At 35.3% G+C, this 19,353-nt stretch overlaps 1 protein-coding gene across 1 annotated transcript in view; it reads left to right on the plus strand.

Moving 5' to 3' along the window:
• Window positions 1-16,095, plus strand: part of shg (DE-cadherin) — a 28,040-nt gene extending 11,945 nt beyond the window's left edge. The window contains exons 5-15 of the mRNA XM_011499345.1: window positions 990-1,279; window positions 4,447-4,717; window positions 5,755-6,334; window positions 6,411-6,592; window positions 7,133-7,784; window positions 8,033-8,433; window positions 10,453-10,744; window positions 13,255-13,511; window positions 13,777-13,992; window positions 14,290-14,626; window positions 15,598-16,095. Coding sequence (XP_011497647.1) covers window positions 990-1,279; window positions 4,447-4,717; window positions 5,755-6,334; window positions 6,411-6,592; window positions 7,133-7,784; window positions 8,033-8,433; window positions 10,453-10,744; window positions 13,255-13,511; window positions 13,777-13,992; window positions 14,290-14,626; window positions 15,598-15,893 — 3,774 coding nt within the window. The 3' untranslated portion in view covers window positions 15,894-16,095. The remainder of the gene's footprint in view (window positions 1-989; window positions 1,280-4,446; window positions 4,718-5,754; window positions 6,335-6,410; window positions 6,593-7,132; window positions 7,785-8,032; window positions 8,434-10,452; window positions 10,745-13,254; window positions 13,512-13,776; window positions 13,993-14,289; window positions 14,627-15,597) is intronic.
• Window positions 16,096-19,353: the final 3,258 nt, after the last annotated feature.

Here is a 19,353-nt window from a genome sequence, read left to right on the forward strand (position 1 = left end):
CAATTTAAGAAGAAGACTACTGGAAAAACCATTTTTAGATTTATTAAAATCGAAGCTCCTTTTTGATATGCAAACGATACGTCAATGAAGGTTTAAAGCAAAGTATAGAAAATCCATACGCGTTATAAATGATATTCTTTCCCGTCAAATACGTTCCATTTTAACAATGAAGAAGATATAAGACAGCCGCCAGAAGTATTTAAATGAAAAGATGCAAAAAATCAGATTTCTTCGAGCTAATTATTGATTTTTAAGTAAGTTAGTTAGAAATTTTAACTTTGTTCATGTTATAATAGAGAAAAAAAAAAAAAAAAACTTTCAAAATTACGATAAAATGATTTAATTTTCATATTACTGCATTAGTTCTTTCATCGTAAAAAGTAGTAAATGTAAAAATTAATTTTAATAAAATCATTTAGAAAGAAAAAAGAAATGACAACGGTTTATCAAACTTTTGAACTTTAAATCACTCAATCTTTATAATTACTAATTTAAAATTTACAAAACTGAGTCATTAAAAAAAAAAAAAAAAAAAAAAAAAAAAAAAAAAGTCTATCATCCGTTATAGATGTTTTAGTTGCATAGAACGCGAATGCACACGTCTTATGAAATAACTTATTTAGAATAATAATGATGTCTGTGATTGGTACGTAGAAAAAAGAAAACAATAACGAATAGCTCCGAAATATATAAATGTGAGAGAAAAATCAATTTATCACGAAAGTTTATTATTTCACCATATTTGTTTCGTTTACACTTGCATTTGTAAGCTGCAAGGAATGCTTGATTTTCAGCTGAAATGCAATTTTGTATGATTATTAGCGATTCGCGGCATGAAGATTGACAAAGAATTCATCATGCCGTGGTGGCGGTAACTCTACTTTTTTTGATATACCCAAAAATTGTTCCTTGATGGAAAAAAAAAAAAAAAAACAAAAAAATTTCGCATACTAATTGTTTGCCGACACGCGGGCATCCTCATCTTACAGAAAAGTCCTGGCTACAAGTTTAGTATGACGGCAATGGCGAGAGATCAGGGTGACTATCCTCGTTACAACCCCATCGACCTCGATATTCGGGTCGTGGAGTCGCACAAAAAGGCCCCGACCTTTACAGTCAGCCCTTTGGAGCCAATCAGACTCAAGGAGAACTTCAGCGATTACGAGGCGAGCATCGCCCGTCTCGAAGCCCAGTCAAACATCGATGAAAGTCCCGACTATTTTCTTTTCGAGCTCGTTACAGGAAGAACCGAGCAAACCAACAAGGAAAACACTTTCAGGTACGCGCGACGACACGATTCTCTTATTTGCATTACACTTTCTTTCACTTTTAAGCGATGCCGCTTTTCGGCAATAGCTCCATCCCCTTCGTTCTTATCTCTCTTCTTACCTACCGACGTACGACCAAACTTCGTGTAATAATAGCAACGTACGTTATGAGAACGGTTAAAGATTAACTTTTAGAGCGAGAGAGTATAGTCGTTGTATTAGATTACGTTAAGCGTCGATATATCGATATTCACGCGTGGAATGATCGTCTTGATGATTGAATTATCAGATGACAATGAAAGTAACAAAGATTTTTCATGATGAGAAATTTGATCTCAAAATCAAGCGTAACGTTAAGCTCGAATAAAATTTATGAAAAGAAAAATTTACTCGCTGACATCGATTTTTCATAAAAAAAAAAAAAAGAAGAAAAGTGCGAATTACTATATTTAGTAAAAGTCTTTCTCCGAAACTCCTTCCTCGATAAGTTTAATTTTATTAATCAAATCCGTTCCCCGTTATTTCCTTCTCACGAATCTTCTTTAACATATTTATAATTTCTTTTACTTAACTGTTATTACATTATGTTGTCGGAAAATATTGAAAATAACTTTAACGCAACTACTTAACAGACAGGACAGTATTAATTACTCACCCATTCCCTATCTTTTACGTGTACGTGTTCAACTAATGACAAGATGGCGGAGATTGTTTGCTTATTTGGTTTGTTGCAATAGCTTTTTGCTTGACATCGTAGTTTTAAAATCAATATGCAGAATTATTTCAAGCCATATAACAAAATTAGCAATAAATTGAGAATAGCACACTGTAAATAATTTGTAAGGAAAATTACTGCACTGACATTTAATAATTGAATATTTTGGACTTTTGTATTTTTAACGGAATCACATTGATTGAAATTCAAGTGAAATTCTTATCATTATTATAACGGATAAGTTTTAAGCAATAAATTTATGAGTCTCTTTTATGTTTTTATGACATTATTTGGGATGAAATTTTCATATTCGCAACAACTAAACAATGCTAAATATCATGAAATACCATTGTTACATCAATATTTTCAAGTATTTTTATCATCAAGCTAATTCGTTTATAAGATATTCGTTAGTGCATGTTCAATGAAATTACGAACGGCTACTCACCACGTACAATATATAAAATTTAGATAATAATTTTGACTTTGTTTAAAAAGTAATTAATGTAACATTCGAATGCCATTATGACTCTGTTAAGATTTAATTAGATAAATAAATAAATACCGTTATTATCTGCATATTAACATAATGCATTAATATATTAATGGTATTATTTATTTTATTTATTTTATTTTTTTTTTTTCAAAAAATTTTATCGACCGTTTGCTAATTACGTAAATTGATTTAAACGAACATCTTTAATTATTCGAAATTTAGGTATACTTTTAATACAAAAAAAAAAAAAAAAAAAAAAAAAAAAAAAAGTTTTGTCGACGGCTGACGTCGAAAAAAAATGAAAAAATCGCGAAAAAAAAAAAAAAAAAAAAAAAAATTGAGTGAAATAAAAATCTTTAAATTGCTTACGTTTATTTTCATCGTTTGCCTTACCGTCCCAACAATAAATTGTTTAATTTAATTCTTTTTATAGTTGAGTAATATTAAAATCCATGTTCATTTTATTAATCAAACTACATTTGTTATTACACATTGGGCGGAGCTTTATATACTAAATTTAAAGTCAGTATAATATATAATTTTGTTTTAAATATAATGTAATTGCCAGGATAAAATTCATCCTTATTATTTAACGCGTAAATTCATTTTAATAAAATTTTAAATCCTGTATTATCAAATACTATTATTATAATGCATTTTGCACATGGAAATCCTTATCTCGCATTCGTATAGGAAACTTTTAATTCTTAAAATTGTAGTCATAATTTCTTATGGATTAATTGGAATTTGAATAAAATTTTATGTTAATTGTAATTTTTCAACGAAATCAAGTAATATCTCGAGTATATTCCTTTAAAAATTTCAATAATTAGTAGAAATATATATTTTTACATTAACATGATTTTACACTTAAAATAAAAGGTTACTTTTTATTAGTTTAAAAAGTCCATCAATATGAGGTCGAATTTCGAGGGAGGAAAGTATTTTTCAGTTATGCCGTAAGTTATTAAAATTAATGCACCTAAATTAATAATGAAGCGTAGATATTTAATGAAAGTTTGTCTTTAGATTATTTTTTTTTTTTATTTGACATTCGTCGCTTCGTCTAATTAAATGTATGATAATTAAGAAATTAGTTAAGAAATGTTATGACGAGTCGGTAATGTCGAGTATCGCATTGTAAATTTCCCGAACAAATGCGGTGATGAGAAAATATCGCTCTTTCAACACTTGCATTTTTTCCATGAATTTTCAACGGTGTAAAAATTTCTTCACGCAGTTTTTAAATATTAAAATTTTAGACCTTCGTACTACACAATCAAAGTAACTCGTTAAAAGGCTTACGATTTAGTTGTGCAACGTCAGAGGGAGCGATTGAAGATGATTTGTTAATAAAATCGCAATATTCACGACACACGCATTATTTTATATTTCAATTTTTAGCGCACATACGTTTCAACGATAAGCCAAGTTTTTTTTTTTTTTTTTCATTTTCGTTAAATACAAAGGAAATATTGGAATGTTCTTGTCACAACTGATACGTGAAGGATAAAGCGGAAAAATATACGGCCAACTAAATTCGTTTGATTGTTGCCAAGAGACTAAAACTTTTGCAGTATTAACCTTACATTTCCCTCCCTTTTCCTATTTCCTTTGTAAATAAAAATTCCAATTACGTCACGATAAATAATTATCGTATTTTTTATTCTCATTGATAATACGAATCGTTGCACATTATTTCGCTTTTATTCTCTTCTCTCTCTCTCTCTCTCTCTCTCTCTCTCTCTCGCTTCGCCTGCGCTTATTTTATTTTATTTTATCTTTTATATTTACTTTTCTTTCTATTATTATTATTATTATTATTATTTTCATTTATTTATTCATATACTTGTTTAGTTCGTTTTATTAATAAATCGGTGACAACTGCTATTCACGATTTGAATGCTGTCACCGCGCCGCGAATATACATTGTATATATTTCAACAATTTCAAAACTGGAATTGCAGATTGGTATCGAATAAAAATGTGGCGGACATTAAGCTGGCGAAGGCTTTAGATTACGAGAGCAACACCGAGTATACGCTAATTGTGCGTGTCCAGAATAAGTATCAATTGGCAGCCGAGACGATGATATACATCGAGGTATTGGACGTGAATGACAACATCCCCGTGTTCCGGGAGATAAAGAAGGGGAGTGTCTTGGAGAACGAGCCCCGTGGTACGCCGGTTATGCAAGTTCGCGCGATCGACGCGGACGGCACGTCGGCGCACAATCAGGTACCCAAGAGGGCTATTATTTGTTCTTATGGCAATCGATTTCCAATCAATACGAGCCTCTCACGACGCATTAAACAAAATATTTATAAGATATGCTGGTGGTTCGTGCCATTACACCCCTCCAACCCTCACGCCCCTCCACCCACCGCCCACCGAGTTACTCGAGGATAATATTTTTCTTCACGATAATTTAGCCGACTGAATGATCATTATTTTCGTATACTAGGCCGTGTCATGGTTAATTTAACGATATTTGCGTGTATATATATACATTACGCATAATTAGATTTATCATATTTAAATGAATTAACTTACAAATTTTTACGTCAAATAATAAAGTTAAGAAAATTGATGTAATAATTTTCAATTGTTCGTGATTAAGGGAGATTCTTTCGTTCAGTTACAAGAATCGATTAATATTTGTCATTGAAGTTTAACTTCTGGCTAATTACTCGATACTATAAGACGAATCGTTGAAGAGTGTAATTTTTAATGTCCAAGTCGAACAACAAAATTACTCGCACACAAATCCACGTCCCATTAATATATCTCAAAACAATAGCATATCATATTATGTCTTTTTATTATTCGACTTACGTAAAATGTCTTTGATTTTTCATCTTCTCGTTCGACATAATTCGACGCGAGTTGGAATAAAAGGTTCTTGAAAATTACGACCAATACACCGATCATTCGCTCTATTAACATTAACATTGTCACGACAGTGCCAAAAATGTCATTTACTTGCCAGTGCATTGTGCAGGAATAAATGCTACGTCAACAAAGTTGGAATAAAAATTTTAACGTCGAGAGAAGTAGGACGTAATTTTTAGTAGCGAGACCGAGAGTTTATTCAATGCTCGATGAACGATCCGATCGACAAACTTCATAATTAGAACATTGTACTTAACGCAGATGAAATAATTAATTGGGCTATTTTATGAGATGTGAAAGTTTTTATAAAAGAGTCATAGAGGATATAAAGTTAAACTTTAGATTTCTCGGAGCGGTCGTTTCCTGAATAATATTGTTCTTAGGTCACGTATGCCTTGGGCAATTACGAGGATCGCTTCACAATTGATCGCTACACGGGCAACATAACGACACTGACGACCTTCGACCGCGAAGACGACAATACCTACACCGTGAAAGTTATCGCCACGGACAACTCTCCAAGTGCTTTATTCAAAACCGGCGAGCACAATAAGGGCGAGCAGAATTTTCGCATCGAAATCGCCGACAAGAACGACAATCCTCCGCACTTCAATCAGCGCGTGTATCAGGCCAACTCCATAGCGGAGGACGCAAACATTAACGCCCTCGTCACCGAAGTCAAGGCGTACGACGCGGACTCGGAAAGTCCTGTGACTTATAGCATCCTATCGGGAAACTATAACGACAGCTTTTACATTGAGAACACAACCGGCAAGATTCGAGTCAATCACCCCTTGGATTACGAGATGATAACGCAGTACAATTTGACGGTGAGGGCGTTCGATGGTATCTACGATGACACCGCCACGGTCATGATCTACATTGAGAACGTCAACGACAATCAGCCGGTATTCGAAGCTTTTAATAAGAATCCGGTTATCGAAGAGGAGAAATTGTATAATGGTCTGTATGGGTCTGGAATTGAGTCCTTTGTCGCCCCGGCCAATGAGCAAATTTTCTCAATTAACCACTGTTTTAGGTTGCATCACAACCGTGGTTGCTTACGATCCAGATATTAAGAACAAGAGTGTGGACCAGCACATAGTCTATTCAATTTTGAGACCCGAGCATCAGCCATTAATTGGAATCAACAAAGACGGCTGTATGGTGCTGAAGAAGCCCCTCGATCGAGATCCTCCACATGGCTATCCAGTATGGACGGTAAGCAAAACGAAACCTTAAAAATCTATCGTAAAAATATCGTGATAGCGCAGTAGCGATTAAAAATGTATTTCTTTCGATTAATTCAATCGTGTCAATTTACCATTCGTTGACAATGAAAAAAAAAGATTTTCATTTGTTGTTGTTTTTTTTTTTTTTTTTTTTTTTTTTTTTTTCATACGTTTTCATTTCATTCACACCTTTAACACACGCACGCACGCACAAACCTAACAAACAAACAAACAAACAAAGATTTTATATAAACCGATGATATTTATGTGTATAAATAAAGAAAGTGGTGGAAAGCATAACAACCCACGGCTAAAATTATAAATCGCTATCATCCTCCTCGCTACTTCCATTAATTAATTTCGTCGGATAAACTTTAAGCGTCCAAGACATACATTAATCTCACATTAATAACAATCTACGTTATAGATAATATCCTACTATATATTAATATAAGACATCATTCGCAATATCTTGCAATTGCCATATTCATCATCGATTGATCGTTCCAACACTCTCGTCCTTTCGCAGATAATCGTAATTGCCCAAGATGAAGACGGTATCCAGAACTCCCTGAGAAACGCCGAGTCGGTGAACATTACGCTTACGGACATTAACGACAACGCGCCGTTCCTCGACATGCCCTATCCCGTGATTTGGGACGAGAACCAAGAGCCGGGTAACATAACGGAGCTCAAAGCTCGCGACTACGATTCCGAGGACAACGGGCCGCCGTTTACTTATCGTATCGACGTATCGGCCGACACGACCATCCTCACGAAATTCGAGATACGGGGCAACGAGCTCTACGCAAAGGTGCGCTTCGATCGAGAGGAGCGCAAGAGCTATGACATCCCCGTGGCTATTACCGATCATGGCGAGCTGCCCCTCACCGGCATCTCCAAGCTCACCGTCATCATCGGCGATAAGAATGATAACGAGATGAGGGACGGCTCGAGCGCGATATTCGTGTACAATTACAACGGCGACTCGCCCGACGTCGACATTGGCCGCGTTTACGTCGACGACCCGGACGATTGGGATCTCAACGACAAAACCTTCACATGGTATCAGAATAATCCGGAGGATGGCTTTCTACTTAACGCGAGCACCGGGATGATAACTCTATTGTCGGGAACGAGGAATGGGACGTTCCTGCTCAAGTTCACAGTTACGGAGGAAGGTAAGTGAATCGGCGGATAAAGTGGACGATTATGATTAGTGATCGGTGAATACCTTTTTTGTTTAAAAAAAAAAAATAAATAAATAAATAAATAACTTTTGCCTTTGGACTATTGAGACTATTGAGCTTGGCTAGTGACATTTGTACGCGACGAAGGTCCGAGGGTGCGCGGGCCCTTGGGCTCTCACGACTCTTCATGACTCTTCATCACTCAACATCATTAACTCAACATCATTATTGTTGAACAGGTGCCGAAATACCGAAACACTTTGCCCAGGCGACGGTTAACGTGACGGTGAAGGAGATACCGAAGGAGGCGGTGGTGAAGTCCGGCTCGATTCGCTTTCTTGGCATTAACGCCGAGGAGCTCGTCGCTCCGGACGAGCTCGGCATAAGTAAAAAGGACATTCTGCAGGAGCGTCTCTCCTCAATGTTCAACGTATCCGTCGAGAACGTCGACGTATTCACAGTTCTTCACTCGCCGCATCACAATAAATCACTCCTGGATGTGCGTTTTTCCGCCCACGGGAGTCCTTACTACGCCCCGGAGAAGCTCAATACGATCGTCGTCGGGCAATCGGAGATGATCGAGCGTGAAATGGGTGCGGATGTGCTCCTCGTAAATATCGACGAGTGCCTGTTTGAAAAGGTTTGTAAATAGATGTTAAGGTGCGCACGGTAGAAGGAGAGAGAGACAGAGAGAGAGAGAGAGAGAGACGGAGAGAGGGAGAGAGAGAGAGAGAGACGGAGAGAGACGGAGAGAGAGAGAGAGAGAGACGGAGAGAGAGAGAGAGAGAGAGACGGAGAGAGAGAGAGAGAGATGAAATTCTCGTTTCAGCTGTTGTTGTCGCGCGGACTAACCTCATTCTCTCTCCTCCTCTCCTTCATCTACCTGTTGATTCAACCTATCTATAATTTCCTATCGTATCCACACTGCCATCTTATGGAGTTTAGAATTTGAAATGCATATCTCTCGAGATGATAATAAAGCTTAGTGTTTTCATGCGATGCTATATCGGCTTTCGCAATCTATTATTATTCGGATATGTTGATTTGCTATCAGTGTGTGTCGTGCAAAAATATATCGAGCTTGAATATTTGTTGATTTATGGTCGAGATCCATTCGTGTCGATTATTCGGGGCGGGGGGGGGGATGCTACGCTCGGTTATTCAATTGAGAATTCGAGTTTAATATCAAGTACTGACGACACCAATCAATCGCACGAATGGCCTTTGTCTTACATTTTTCTCGACTTTCTATGAATCTCACTACGAATTATCTTTTCAATAACAATAGCATCTTGGGGATAAACGATTTTCATTTTCCTCTCCTGTAATTACCCTTCAAATTTTATAATAGCACATTCGAGAGCTTAAATACATTGAACGAATATAAGTACAATTTTGCTAGTAACATGCTAACTTTTCACATGAGAATGCACTGTATTTATCCGCAAATATAACATTCAAATCCTCGTTGATAATAATCCTGTGAGCAAAATGCTGGCTTAGTACGAACGATGTTTTAGTAATTCAAAGTTCTCCAGTTCGATTCCTCTTATTTCTCCAATTATGCAATTATGCAATCATGCAAGCACCATTCGAGTATTTAAGCACTTGAGCTTTTTGTTTATCAACACATATATTTCATATTGTATCTCTAAATATTAAATATAAGTTAAAATCAATTTATGTGGATTATTGAAGTTTGATATTAAAAATGGCTACAATGTACGATACTAATAATACTTCTCATATTCCATATTCCATAAATATTAAGATGTCCCATAAAAATGCGAAAATGCGTAAAAATATGTGCAGACGTGTACTCGATGTCCCTCAACGTAACGCTTCTAGCAGTAGACCGATTTTCATAAAATTTGATATCCAGTATCATTGCGATACATTTCGAGAGAGGGAGAGGAGAATATTTTTATACTTATTCGGCCATTAAATCGCGGTTTGCTTGCCAATAAAAATAATTGAAAAGTTAAAAGTTAAATGTTCTTGAAAACGGCTTTACCAATGTTCTTCTCTAGATATTATTGCTTAAATCGTCCGTTCTCTTCGCGTTTAAACGAAAAGTGGGTAAATGAATATTTTCAATGCAGTGTTTGGATTGTTGGTAAAAAAAAACTATTTCTCCAACAATGTTAGTGCGTAATTAACTGATACGTACAGAGATATGCAAACGAGCCCTAACAAGAGTGACATATTTCTATTTTCACGAGGATTTAGGGCGAGGGGAGAGAGCGAGATCGAGAGAGCGAGATCGAGAGAGAGAGAGAGAGAGAGAGAGAGAGAGAGACAAACAATTTACATTATCTTGCTTTTAATAAATTATGGACATTTTAAATGTATGCAGCTTAGCGGCCATCCTCTTGTTAATTAACTCTTGGAATTGCACATCACTACATTGTAGTGGTGCTGATTTTATTGCGAGGATTCTTAAAATTCCTGAAAAAAGTATTCCAAATTCTTCGCCCACATTCACCCTCCAGCCTCACCACAGGATAATTAAATTTCCCAAAACTAAACAGTGCAGCGTACGATCCCCTTACCCTTAACAACTTTTATCCTCTCCCCCCCCTCCTCCCCCTCTGTCTGTCACACACATAAACCCACAAACACAAGATTAGACAAACACGCTACTATGAATTATCCACAGGTCCACTGCAACAATTCATGCAGGAGCTTCCTCAACATCAGCTCGATGCCCTACGTCGTCTATACGAACACGAGCTCCTTCGTTGGCGTAAGGGCGGTAGTGGATCCACAGTGCATCTGCCACGTAGCCGAGCCTATCGAGTGCCTGAATGGTGGCACGCCCTTGGGCGCGAGGTGCGAGTGTCCTCCGGGCCTCGAGGGTCCACGGTGCGAGGTCCTGGCCATTGGCTTCCACGGGGACGGATACGCCATTATGCCCCCACCGGGTCAAGCCTGCGATGACTCTCATTTGGGTGAGTAGTAGAGAAACATTGGATTTTTTTATTTCCTTAATCAAGCAACCCATCGACTTTGAGCGCCACTGCCCATATAATGGACGTATTAATGAAAAAGAAAAAGCCCCTGGGTATTTTCACACGAGGTTCGTTTCTTTATTCGTGATGGTGACGCGATTAACGAATGTCTGTTGTTGATATTTGTAACGCGTTGTTACTGCGACCTTATACGCGCGCGCGTGTGTGTGTGTGTGTGTGTGTGTGTGTGTCGTGGTGTGGTGTCCGAACCGATAACGTCTGGCCAACTAAAGAACTGTAAAGCTTATGTGAAGCGACGGACAATGGTATTTGAGAAAAATGCATTTCGAAGTGACGAAGGATTTATTGATTTGATGTATTTGAGAATCGTTTACGACTAATAATCGACATACGCGAAACTTTTACATGTAAAGGAATACTTTTTAATCGGTGCGTTTCAAGTCGGCCGCTTTCGCCCTAATCTACCTTTAATCTAATTTTAATTAATATCCTTATTATTTACCGTTATGAATTTATTTTATGTGTGGCTTTTTTTTTTTTTTTTTTTAATGGGAATACAGGATACGACGTTGCTCGCCCGAATCCATGCGCATTTTGTGCGAAAAATTGCGCTTAAATCTCATATTTTACGTTAAAATTTTTACCCACCATCTAAAGTTCAATTTTCATCATTATTATTATTTAAAATGAATGGATTTATTATTCATTGCTGTTGTATAATTACTCTCTCGTAAAGCAATGGTATTTTACCAATGTACTATTAAAGTAAACAAATTATAACGCTTTTCTATAATCTAGCTTGTAGCTTATAATTAATAAAGTTAGATTATTTTAATATTTAAGTGGCGTTAAAATAATTTTAATTCAATTTAATTACGTGTAATTACAAATGTTATTTTGACAATTTAACGTATTATTGTGCAACCGTAATTATTGCTTTTATCGTCTCTGACAACATTTGACGCTCTTGTAAAATCATTAAAAAAATACGTCAATGGTGTATTTGTCATACACATTCGATAAACTTAATCGACCCCTTAATTCTAATTATTCTATTCTATTATATTCTATAATATTTCTAATAAATACAAAGATTCTTTTTTCATTGAAATTTTTAATAGTTGAAAGAGGAATTTTTTTTATTAATTTATTAGATTTATTTATTAGATAAATTAGAGGGTATTATAAAAAAAAAAAAAAAAAAAAAAAAAAAAAAAAAAAATCATGTTCGTTTTAAAATATGCATTTTCCTTTTATTGATTGAATGCAGTTAAACGCGAGAAACTAAAAATACTTCAACATATATCATATGAACATTTGAGTCGATATTTCTCAAATAAAATAAATTCTAACGAGTCCATAGGTGCGATAATGTAGATTTATTTATTTATGCCATTTAATTGGTGCATTTGTATAACTATTGCAATTACTATATGAAGCCCAATACCATTCATGTTATTTAATTGTTATAAATATTCTTAATTTTCCTGAAATATTATTTATGGCCATTTAAAATAACATTTAGTCTTTGGATATAATTTAAATCGAGAGCAAAACTTAATGCATCAAAAACTAATTTATTTGCAGAATACTAAATATGCACAGTGAATGATCAAATATATATAGAACACTTAAAAATTAAATCTTTTATAATTAAGGTAATTTGAATGTAAATGGCTTATTGCAAAAAAAAAAAAAAAAAAAAAATATAAATAAATAAATAAATAAAAAATGAAATAAAAATGTGTTTGTAGTTTGTTGTTTCATAAAATCATATTTAAAATATATCTTTCTAGTGTACTGATAAAATGAAAAAAATATTAAAAAAAATTGATTCGATATTAAATAGTTTCATGTTTTAGAATCAATTTTTACTTTTTGTATTTTATACTCTCGTTTTTTGTTACTGATCTTTTATCAAAATTTCGCGTTTGTAAGCGCGCGCGCGCGCGCACACACACACACCCGAACCAACTAACCAACACATAATATTATCGATTGCCTTATTTTTTTACAATGAATTATAAATTTTTAAACTACATTTCGTAATTGAACCTCTGCTTTAGGAAATACTTAAATATTATTATTAAACTGAAATACATGCGTAATATCTATTTAGTAATAAATATTGTTATTTATTTATAATCAGATATTATTTAAATTTTGTTTAAAATGAATATTACGGCATATAAGATACGAACACGTGGCTTTTTTATTGCTGAAAATTTATCATGAAAACAAAATAATAATTTTCAATGAGATTTATTTGATATGTAAAATTGTTTAAAGTTTGCGAATAGACTTGTAATTGATTTTCGTTGTTTAATCAATTGATTCACAATATTTTCTTCGTTCCAGCTTTAACGTAATTGACATTTTTCTTCGCGCGCCCTTAAAATATTCCCCCCCCCCCTCCGCCCCAACCCCCACCCCCACCCTAAAAGTCATATATTTCAATAGATAATTTAAATGCAAAATTTTTCATCCAGGATTGGAAATAACACCTCACGCTAAAGACGGATTAGTATTTTACTTTGGCCCAATGAGCTACTTTCCCAAATTAGGGATTCAAGATTTTATGTCCCTTGAGTTACAAAATGGTAATCCCGTTTTGTACGTTGATTACGGTCAAGGAACCATAATGCTAGATAGATCGGAATCAAGCAAAGATAACGAAGTGGAGGAAAAGAAGTTGTTCCTTGCTGATGGAAAGCCTCATCGAATAGACGTTTATTGGACGAAAACTGTGAGTATACGTAACACACCCACGCGCACATCATAATCAAGATTTTTACAATATTTAACAATGCCTGCAGAATTTAGTATAAATTACAAATAAAATGGCAATACTAGCGAATTAGGGGTATCGGGCAAATTAAAAACAATATTCAAAATGATAGATTCAACTGATTTTAATAAGGATTATTATCCTGTAAAATCAGCATCGCACCGCTAATAATGAATGTCGCCATTTTCTTTTCTTTTTTTTTTTTTTTTTTCCTTTCTTCCAGTCCATAGAGATGAAAGTTGATAATTGCGGATTATCAAGTTGCATGAGATTGAAAGCACCTATTGGCACTAGCGAATTCCTTAATGTGAATAGTCCGCTGCAAATAGGAGGTTCAATAAGCAATTTGGCCAAATTGGGAGAGAAATTTAATTGGCAGCACGTTCCAACCGAAACACGATTTGTTGGTTGCATTCGAAACATGACCATCAACGGAAATGTATGTACATTTTATGTTTAATCTATTATAAGTAAAATTTCACGTACGCGTTATTGGGAATAATTTTCCTACCCTTTTTAATCGAATAAGCAAATCATCCATGGTAATTCCCCTTACTTTATATAATTAATTATAATTGGCATTTCGTTAAGCGACAAACAAATTTTGCCGCTCATCATGATTAATCGCTTCTTATTTTCCTTAATAGCGTTTGCCGAATAAAACGATAATTCCAATGCATAACACATAAGCGAGATTGCTCGTACCCATTACTTACCTATTCATTTATTTATTTAGACGTATAATTTGGGAATGCCATCATTGTCGATGAACGCGGATCCAGGCTGTAGTCATGGCATGGCAAAGGCCGTGTCCTTCGGCATTGATACGAATTTCCTCGTTGCCATCCTCGTTTGTATTACAATTCTACTCATTCTTCTCCTGGCCGTTGTCGTACACAGACGTAAAACCGACGATCTCTACAAAGATATGGATGACATTAGGGAGAATATCATAAATTATGAGGATGAGGGAGGTGGTGAAGTCGATACGGGCTACGACCTCAATGTTCTTAGGGCCATGTACGATCCACCGAACGATATGAAGATTAACGCAGCCAGTCTCCAAGGAAGAGGTAATTTCATTTTTATTTTATGAAACGCATTTCGGCTAATACCGAGGAAAATACCTCAATGTATTTAATGGGTGGGTGGGGGGTGGGGGGGTGGGGGGGGGGGGTATATGCGAGCTTTGTCGAATAGATACGAACGCCATAATCGAAATAACAGTATCGACGAGTATTTTTGACGACGTACCTTATTCACTTGCCCCGCACCATTAATAATATATCGTAACTAAGGCCTTTCGACGAACGACGCTCATTCGTTTAAATAAATTTCGAATAAACTCGATATGATTTTAATTCCTTAAATACTGCATATCTTTCATTCCTCGATATCTCCCATGCTTTCTCATACTTTTCCACATTTCCCTTACACGTACTCTTGATACAATCGCTCCAATCTGTACTTCGAAGCAAGTAAGGCCACACTAACGTTTCGAGTAAACTTCTAACTCTGTTGCTCGTACAGTCGCGACAGCCAAGTCTTATTCTCCATTCCTATTACTGCGCCTAGCTATCACACATTAACCGTCCACTTTTCGAATAAACGTTCGAGCTCCGTTTGCCGAATGAGCATAATCATCCGCGCACGTTGTTAACGCGTACATTGTGATTTTTCGCTCACACTTACACTCGCGATAACAGCTGCACTCGCACCAGCCGGCAGACGTCAAATCAAGAAATTATTAGCTTTTCCTCCTGCGAACGCATTATGTTTCCATTAATATTTTCACTTCGAGTGAATTAAATTGAAAAATTTGCATCCCCTTTAAAGTTGCGAATATAGGCGGAAGAGCCAAGGTAGCGAGTGGCGCCGTGCAAAAGTTTATTCAAATTTATTTATTATTCAAATGAATTTTCGTAACATTGGCTCGCGTCATCGCGAAACATTAAATCCGAAATGATATATTAAAGAAAAAACAAAAGATAAAAAAAAAAAAAAAAAAAAAAAAAAAAAATCATAAATTTGTTTTTGTTTGCAGAAACTGAAGAGGTACCCGACATCTGCGGCTTCCTCGACGGCAGAAAAGAGTGCTGCGACAAGGACCCCGACACCAATCCCTTCGACGACGTACGCCACTACGCGTACGAGGGCGAGGGCAACTCGAACGGCTCGTTATCCTCGTTGGCCTCTTGCACGGACGACGGCGATCTCAAGTTCAACTATCTGTCGAACTTTGGGCCGAGGTTCCGCAAACTTGCCGACATGTACGGCGAGGAGCCGAGCGACGAGGAGAGCGAAGGCGTCGGGGATCGCGAGAGCGAAAGCTGGTGTTGAAGATTATAAGGGGAGGAGAGATACGTGTATCGAACGAGGATCGAAACTATTTTCTTCTCTCTTCTTGGACGGCTGTAACGGAAGCGTGTCTCAACGATCGCGTTTCCCGTCTCGTCGGTAACGCGCGACGTTTCATCAAGACTGTTTATGTACAGGCGTAACTATTATTATTTAGCGGTCGGGGGAGAGTTTGGAGCGTTTAGGTGAGAACGACGACGACTGCGACTAGTACCGCTATTGCTACTCTTTACTGCTACTGTTACTACTATTGCTACTGTTTACTGCTACTGTTACTACTACTGCTACTGCTACGGCTACTAAACGACAACGTACTTAAGAATTAAAGGAAGAATCGAGGACAGAAGGGGATATGTGTGTGCGCGCGCGCGTGCGGAAAAACGCCAAAGAGATGATGTAGCGATGAGGCGGCGAAGCGATTTTCAATCGAGGCACCGTAGCGTGGGATATTATTTTGGCTCTCTCTCCCGCGCGATTAAGAGACAATTTAACGAGGGACTGTCGATATTAATATTGTTTATTCAGTTGAAGACTAAGGCTACCGAAGAGGATCGATGCAAACACGATGGAGGTGGAGAAGCGCGGAGAGCTTTGCGCGAAAAAGCTTTGCGCGCTAAATGCCTCGGATGATGTATAGTGTGTGTGCGTGTGCGTGTGCGTGTGCGTGTGCGTGTGCGTGTGCGTGTGCGTGTGCGTGTGCGTGTGCGTGTGCGTGAGAGAGAGAGAGAGAGAGAGAGAGAGAGGGATCTGCACAAGTGTCTTTAGTAGGTGGAATTAGTTCGGGCAAGCAAACAAGTACATATTATATCGACTATAAATTTTTTAATATAACGTAATAAAGATCGGCATGGAAATCCGGGCGCTCGGATAGGCCGAATTGTTGATAATTTCCATTGCTTAATAGGTTTCCTTATCCATTGCTAAGATGACAATTGCATACCAGATGATAGCAGCCAAATTATGTCAGGCTGATTGTACATTTTTTGGGGGCAAAAGAATTTTTACGACTCAAGCGTTGAATGCTCGCTATTAATCTGTAACATTTTCAAAAATTATCATACTTTTCATAAAACTTGTACGTAGCAGCATAAGCAACAGCATTTTATAGAAAAATAAATAAGGCGTAAATTAATTGTTGAGGTAAGTAAATCTTAACTCGCGTGTGTCGGATGTTGATTGAGGGAAAATATGGATATGTCAAGCATATGTTTAATCGCAAGCTCTTTTCCAGCTCGACAATCACAAGACAAGTTGGGAACTTTCGTAGATTAATTTTTATACACAAGTATCTCTTAAGTCGCATGTAAAGTGTGGCAGTTATAAAACGACCATATAAATGTATAATAGCGATATAATGCTCATATATATGTATATGCATTTATATATATATATATATATATATATATATATATATATATATATATATATATGAACTGGAAGGTGTAATGCGAGAGAAATCTGAATAACCTATGTATTGCGCTGTTATAAAAACGATAAAAAATATAAAAAGCGTATTTAATTTATAAAACGATATTTTAATAATGAAAAAAAGCAAAATAAATAGAATGAGTGAATAGGTATGGATGTTAAGCGGAATAATCCGATACGGCAGTTCGTGATTTTCTTTCCTTCCTTTATTTCTTCTTATTTTATCATTTTCTTTTTTTCACTCCTTCTATTATCCTGTTTTTCTTTTAAAAATTTTATTTTACCTATGCGAAGCCATTATATATGAACGAACGTTCGTCGTATCGATTACAGGGTGAATTTGTATAATCCACGAATTAGCGTCATTTCGATTAATCAACTTGTTGTTCGCATTGTAGAAGCGTCACGCAGTTGACACATAATAATTATGTATGCGATGCGCATTCGTAATGAAGTGCGCTAGAGAGATATAAAGCGTGATGGACTTAAAATCACGTATTAGATGTATTTACTTTTTGCCACAGTGACAATTGACGACGTGCATGAAATCTTGATCGACGTCCTTAAATTTAAGCAAAAAATAAGCGCCAAAAATTTCGTAATATAGCTTGGTGCTGAAATACATAACGAAATGAAAAGTTCCAACATAAACAAAACAAAAACAAAAAAAAAACAAAACAAAACAAACAAACAAACAAAAGACTCTATTCAACAATTTGTTCTCAATATCGCTTATTAAAGTCCAAATAAGTTCGTAAGACGAGTTGTTTTAACTTGTATTATGGTTTTACCTTTAATTTTAATTTTCTTATCTCGACATAATAGTTGGCAATTGATTTTTTATTTTTTATTTATGTGTAAGAAGCAGATTTTATGAATTTTTCAGATTACGTTACTATAATTTTGTTATTATTTTATTTTATATACGGCAAAATTTTAACAAGTAAATCATGATATAAAATATTGCATCAATACTGAATTATTTATTACTCATTTAATTATTCATCGTATTAAATGGGCGTTAATGTATTGACTTAAATGCATTTCATTTCATATTCGATAAGATTGAATTTCCACACGCGCGCGCGCGCGCTCGTTTACTCACTCACGCTCACTCATTCCCGCTCATTCACAAGCTCACTAGCTTACTCGCTCACTCGTCACTCGCTCTCTTGCTCACTCACTCATTCCCTAACTCACTCGCTCGCTATCTTTGCATTAATATTAATACTTTTATTCAGCGGCCTCATTAAAATAATTATTATATATTTTTCTTTTTTTATTATATATGTTTAAATTTATTATCCATAAATACTATTTTGAATTCAGAGTCCTATTATTTATAAACATTTATATATCGATATATTTTCAATTTTCAGTAATATTATGAGCAATTCAATTTAACGTTTTTAATATCAAATAAAAAATATACATAATTATATATATATTCTTTATTTTATATTTGTTTGGTATCTGTAAGGTGAATTTTTTATTTATTTCCCCCTTCAAAATATAGTTAAAATTTAATTTTGTTAAAAATGAAAACCTTTATTTTATTTTATTATTCGCAAGTGGTATAAATTATAAATGACTTTTTTTAATTTGTCTATATTAACGCGTGGACGTTAGAAAAATTTAAAAAATCCGAATAGGAGAAAATACAAAAAAAAAAAAAAAAATCGTGTAACTTTATAACAACTCATTTTATACGTAAATATGTATAAATGTAAGTGCGTATGTGTGTGCGCGCGTGCAGGTATACAAAGTCTGCAGTAAAAAAAAAATATTGTAATCTAAGGTTCTTAAGGGATCACAATTTACAAATCCGAAAGACGGAGATCAAATGCCATAGCACGTTTCCATTGTCTATAAATTTAACAATCTTATACATAATGATAAAAAGAATTACTATTAAAAGTATTATGTTCAAATAACTTCGAGTCAACGTTTTTATTTATTTACATATATATATATATATATATATATATATATATATATATATATATATATTTTT

Source organism: Ceratosolen solmsi, unplaced genomic scaffold (assembly GCF_000503995.2).
Source record: "Ceratosolen solmsi marchali unplaced genomic scaffold, CerSol_1.0 scaffold2, whole genome shotgun sequence".
NCBI lineage: Eukaryota > Metazoa > Arthropoda > Insecta > Hymenoptera > Agaonidae > Ceratosolen > Ceratosolen solmsi.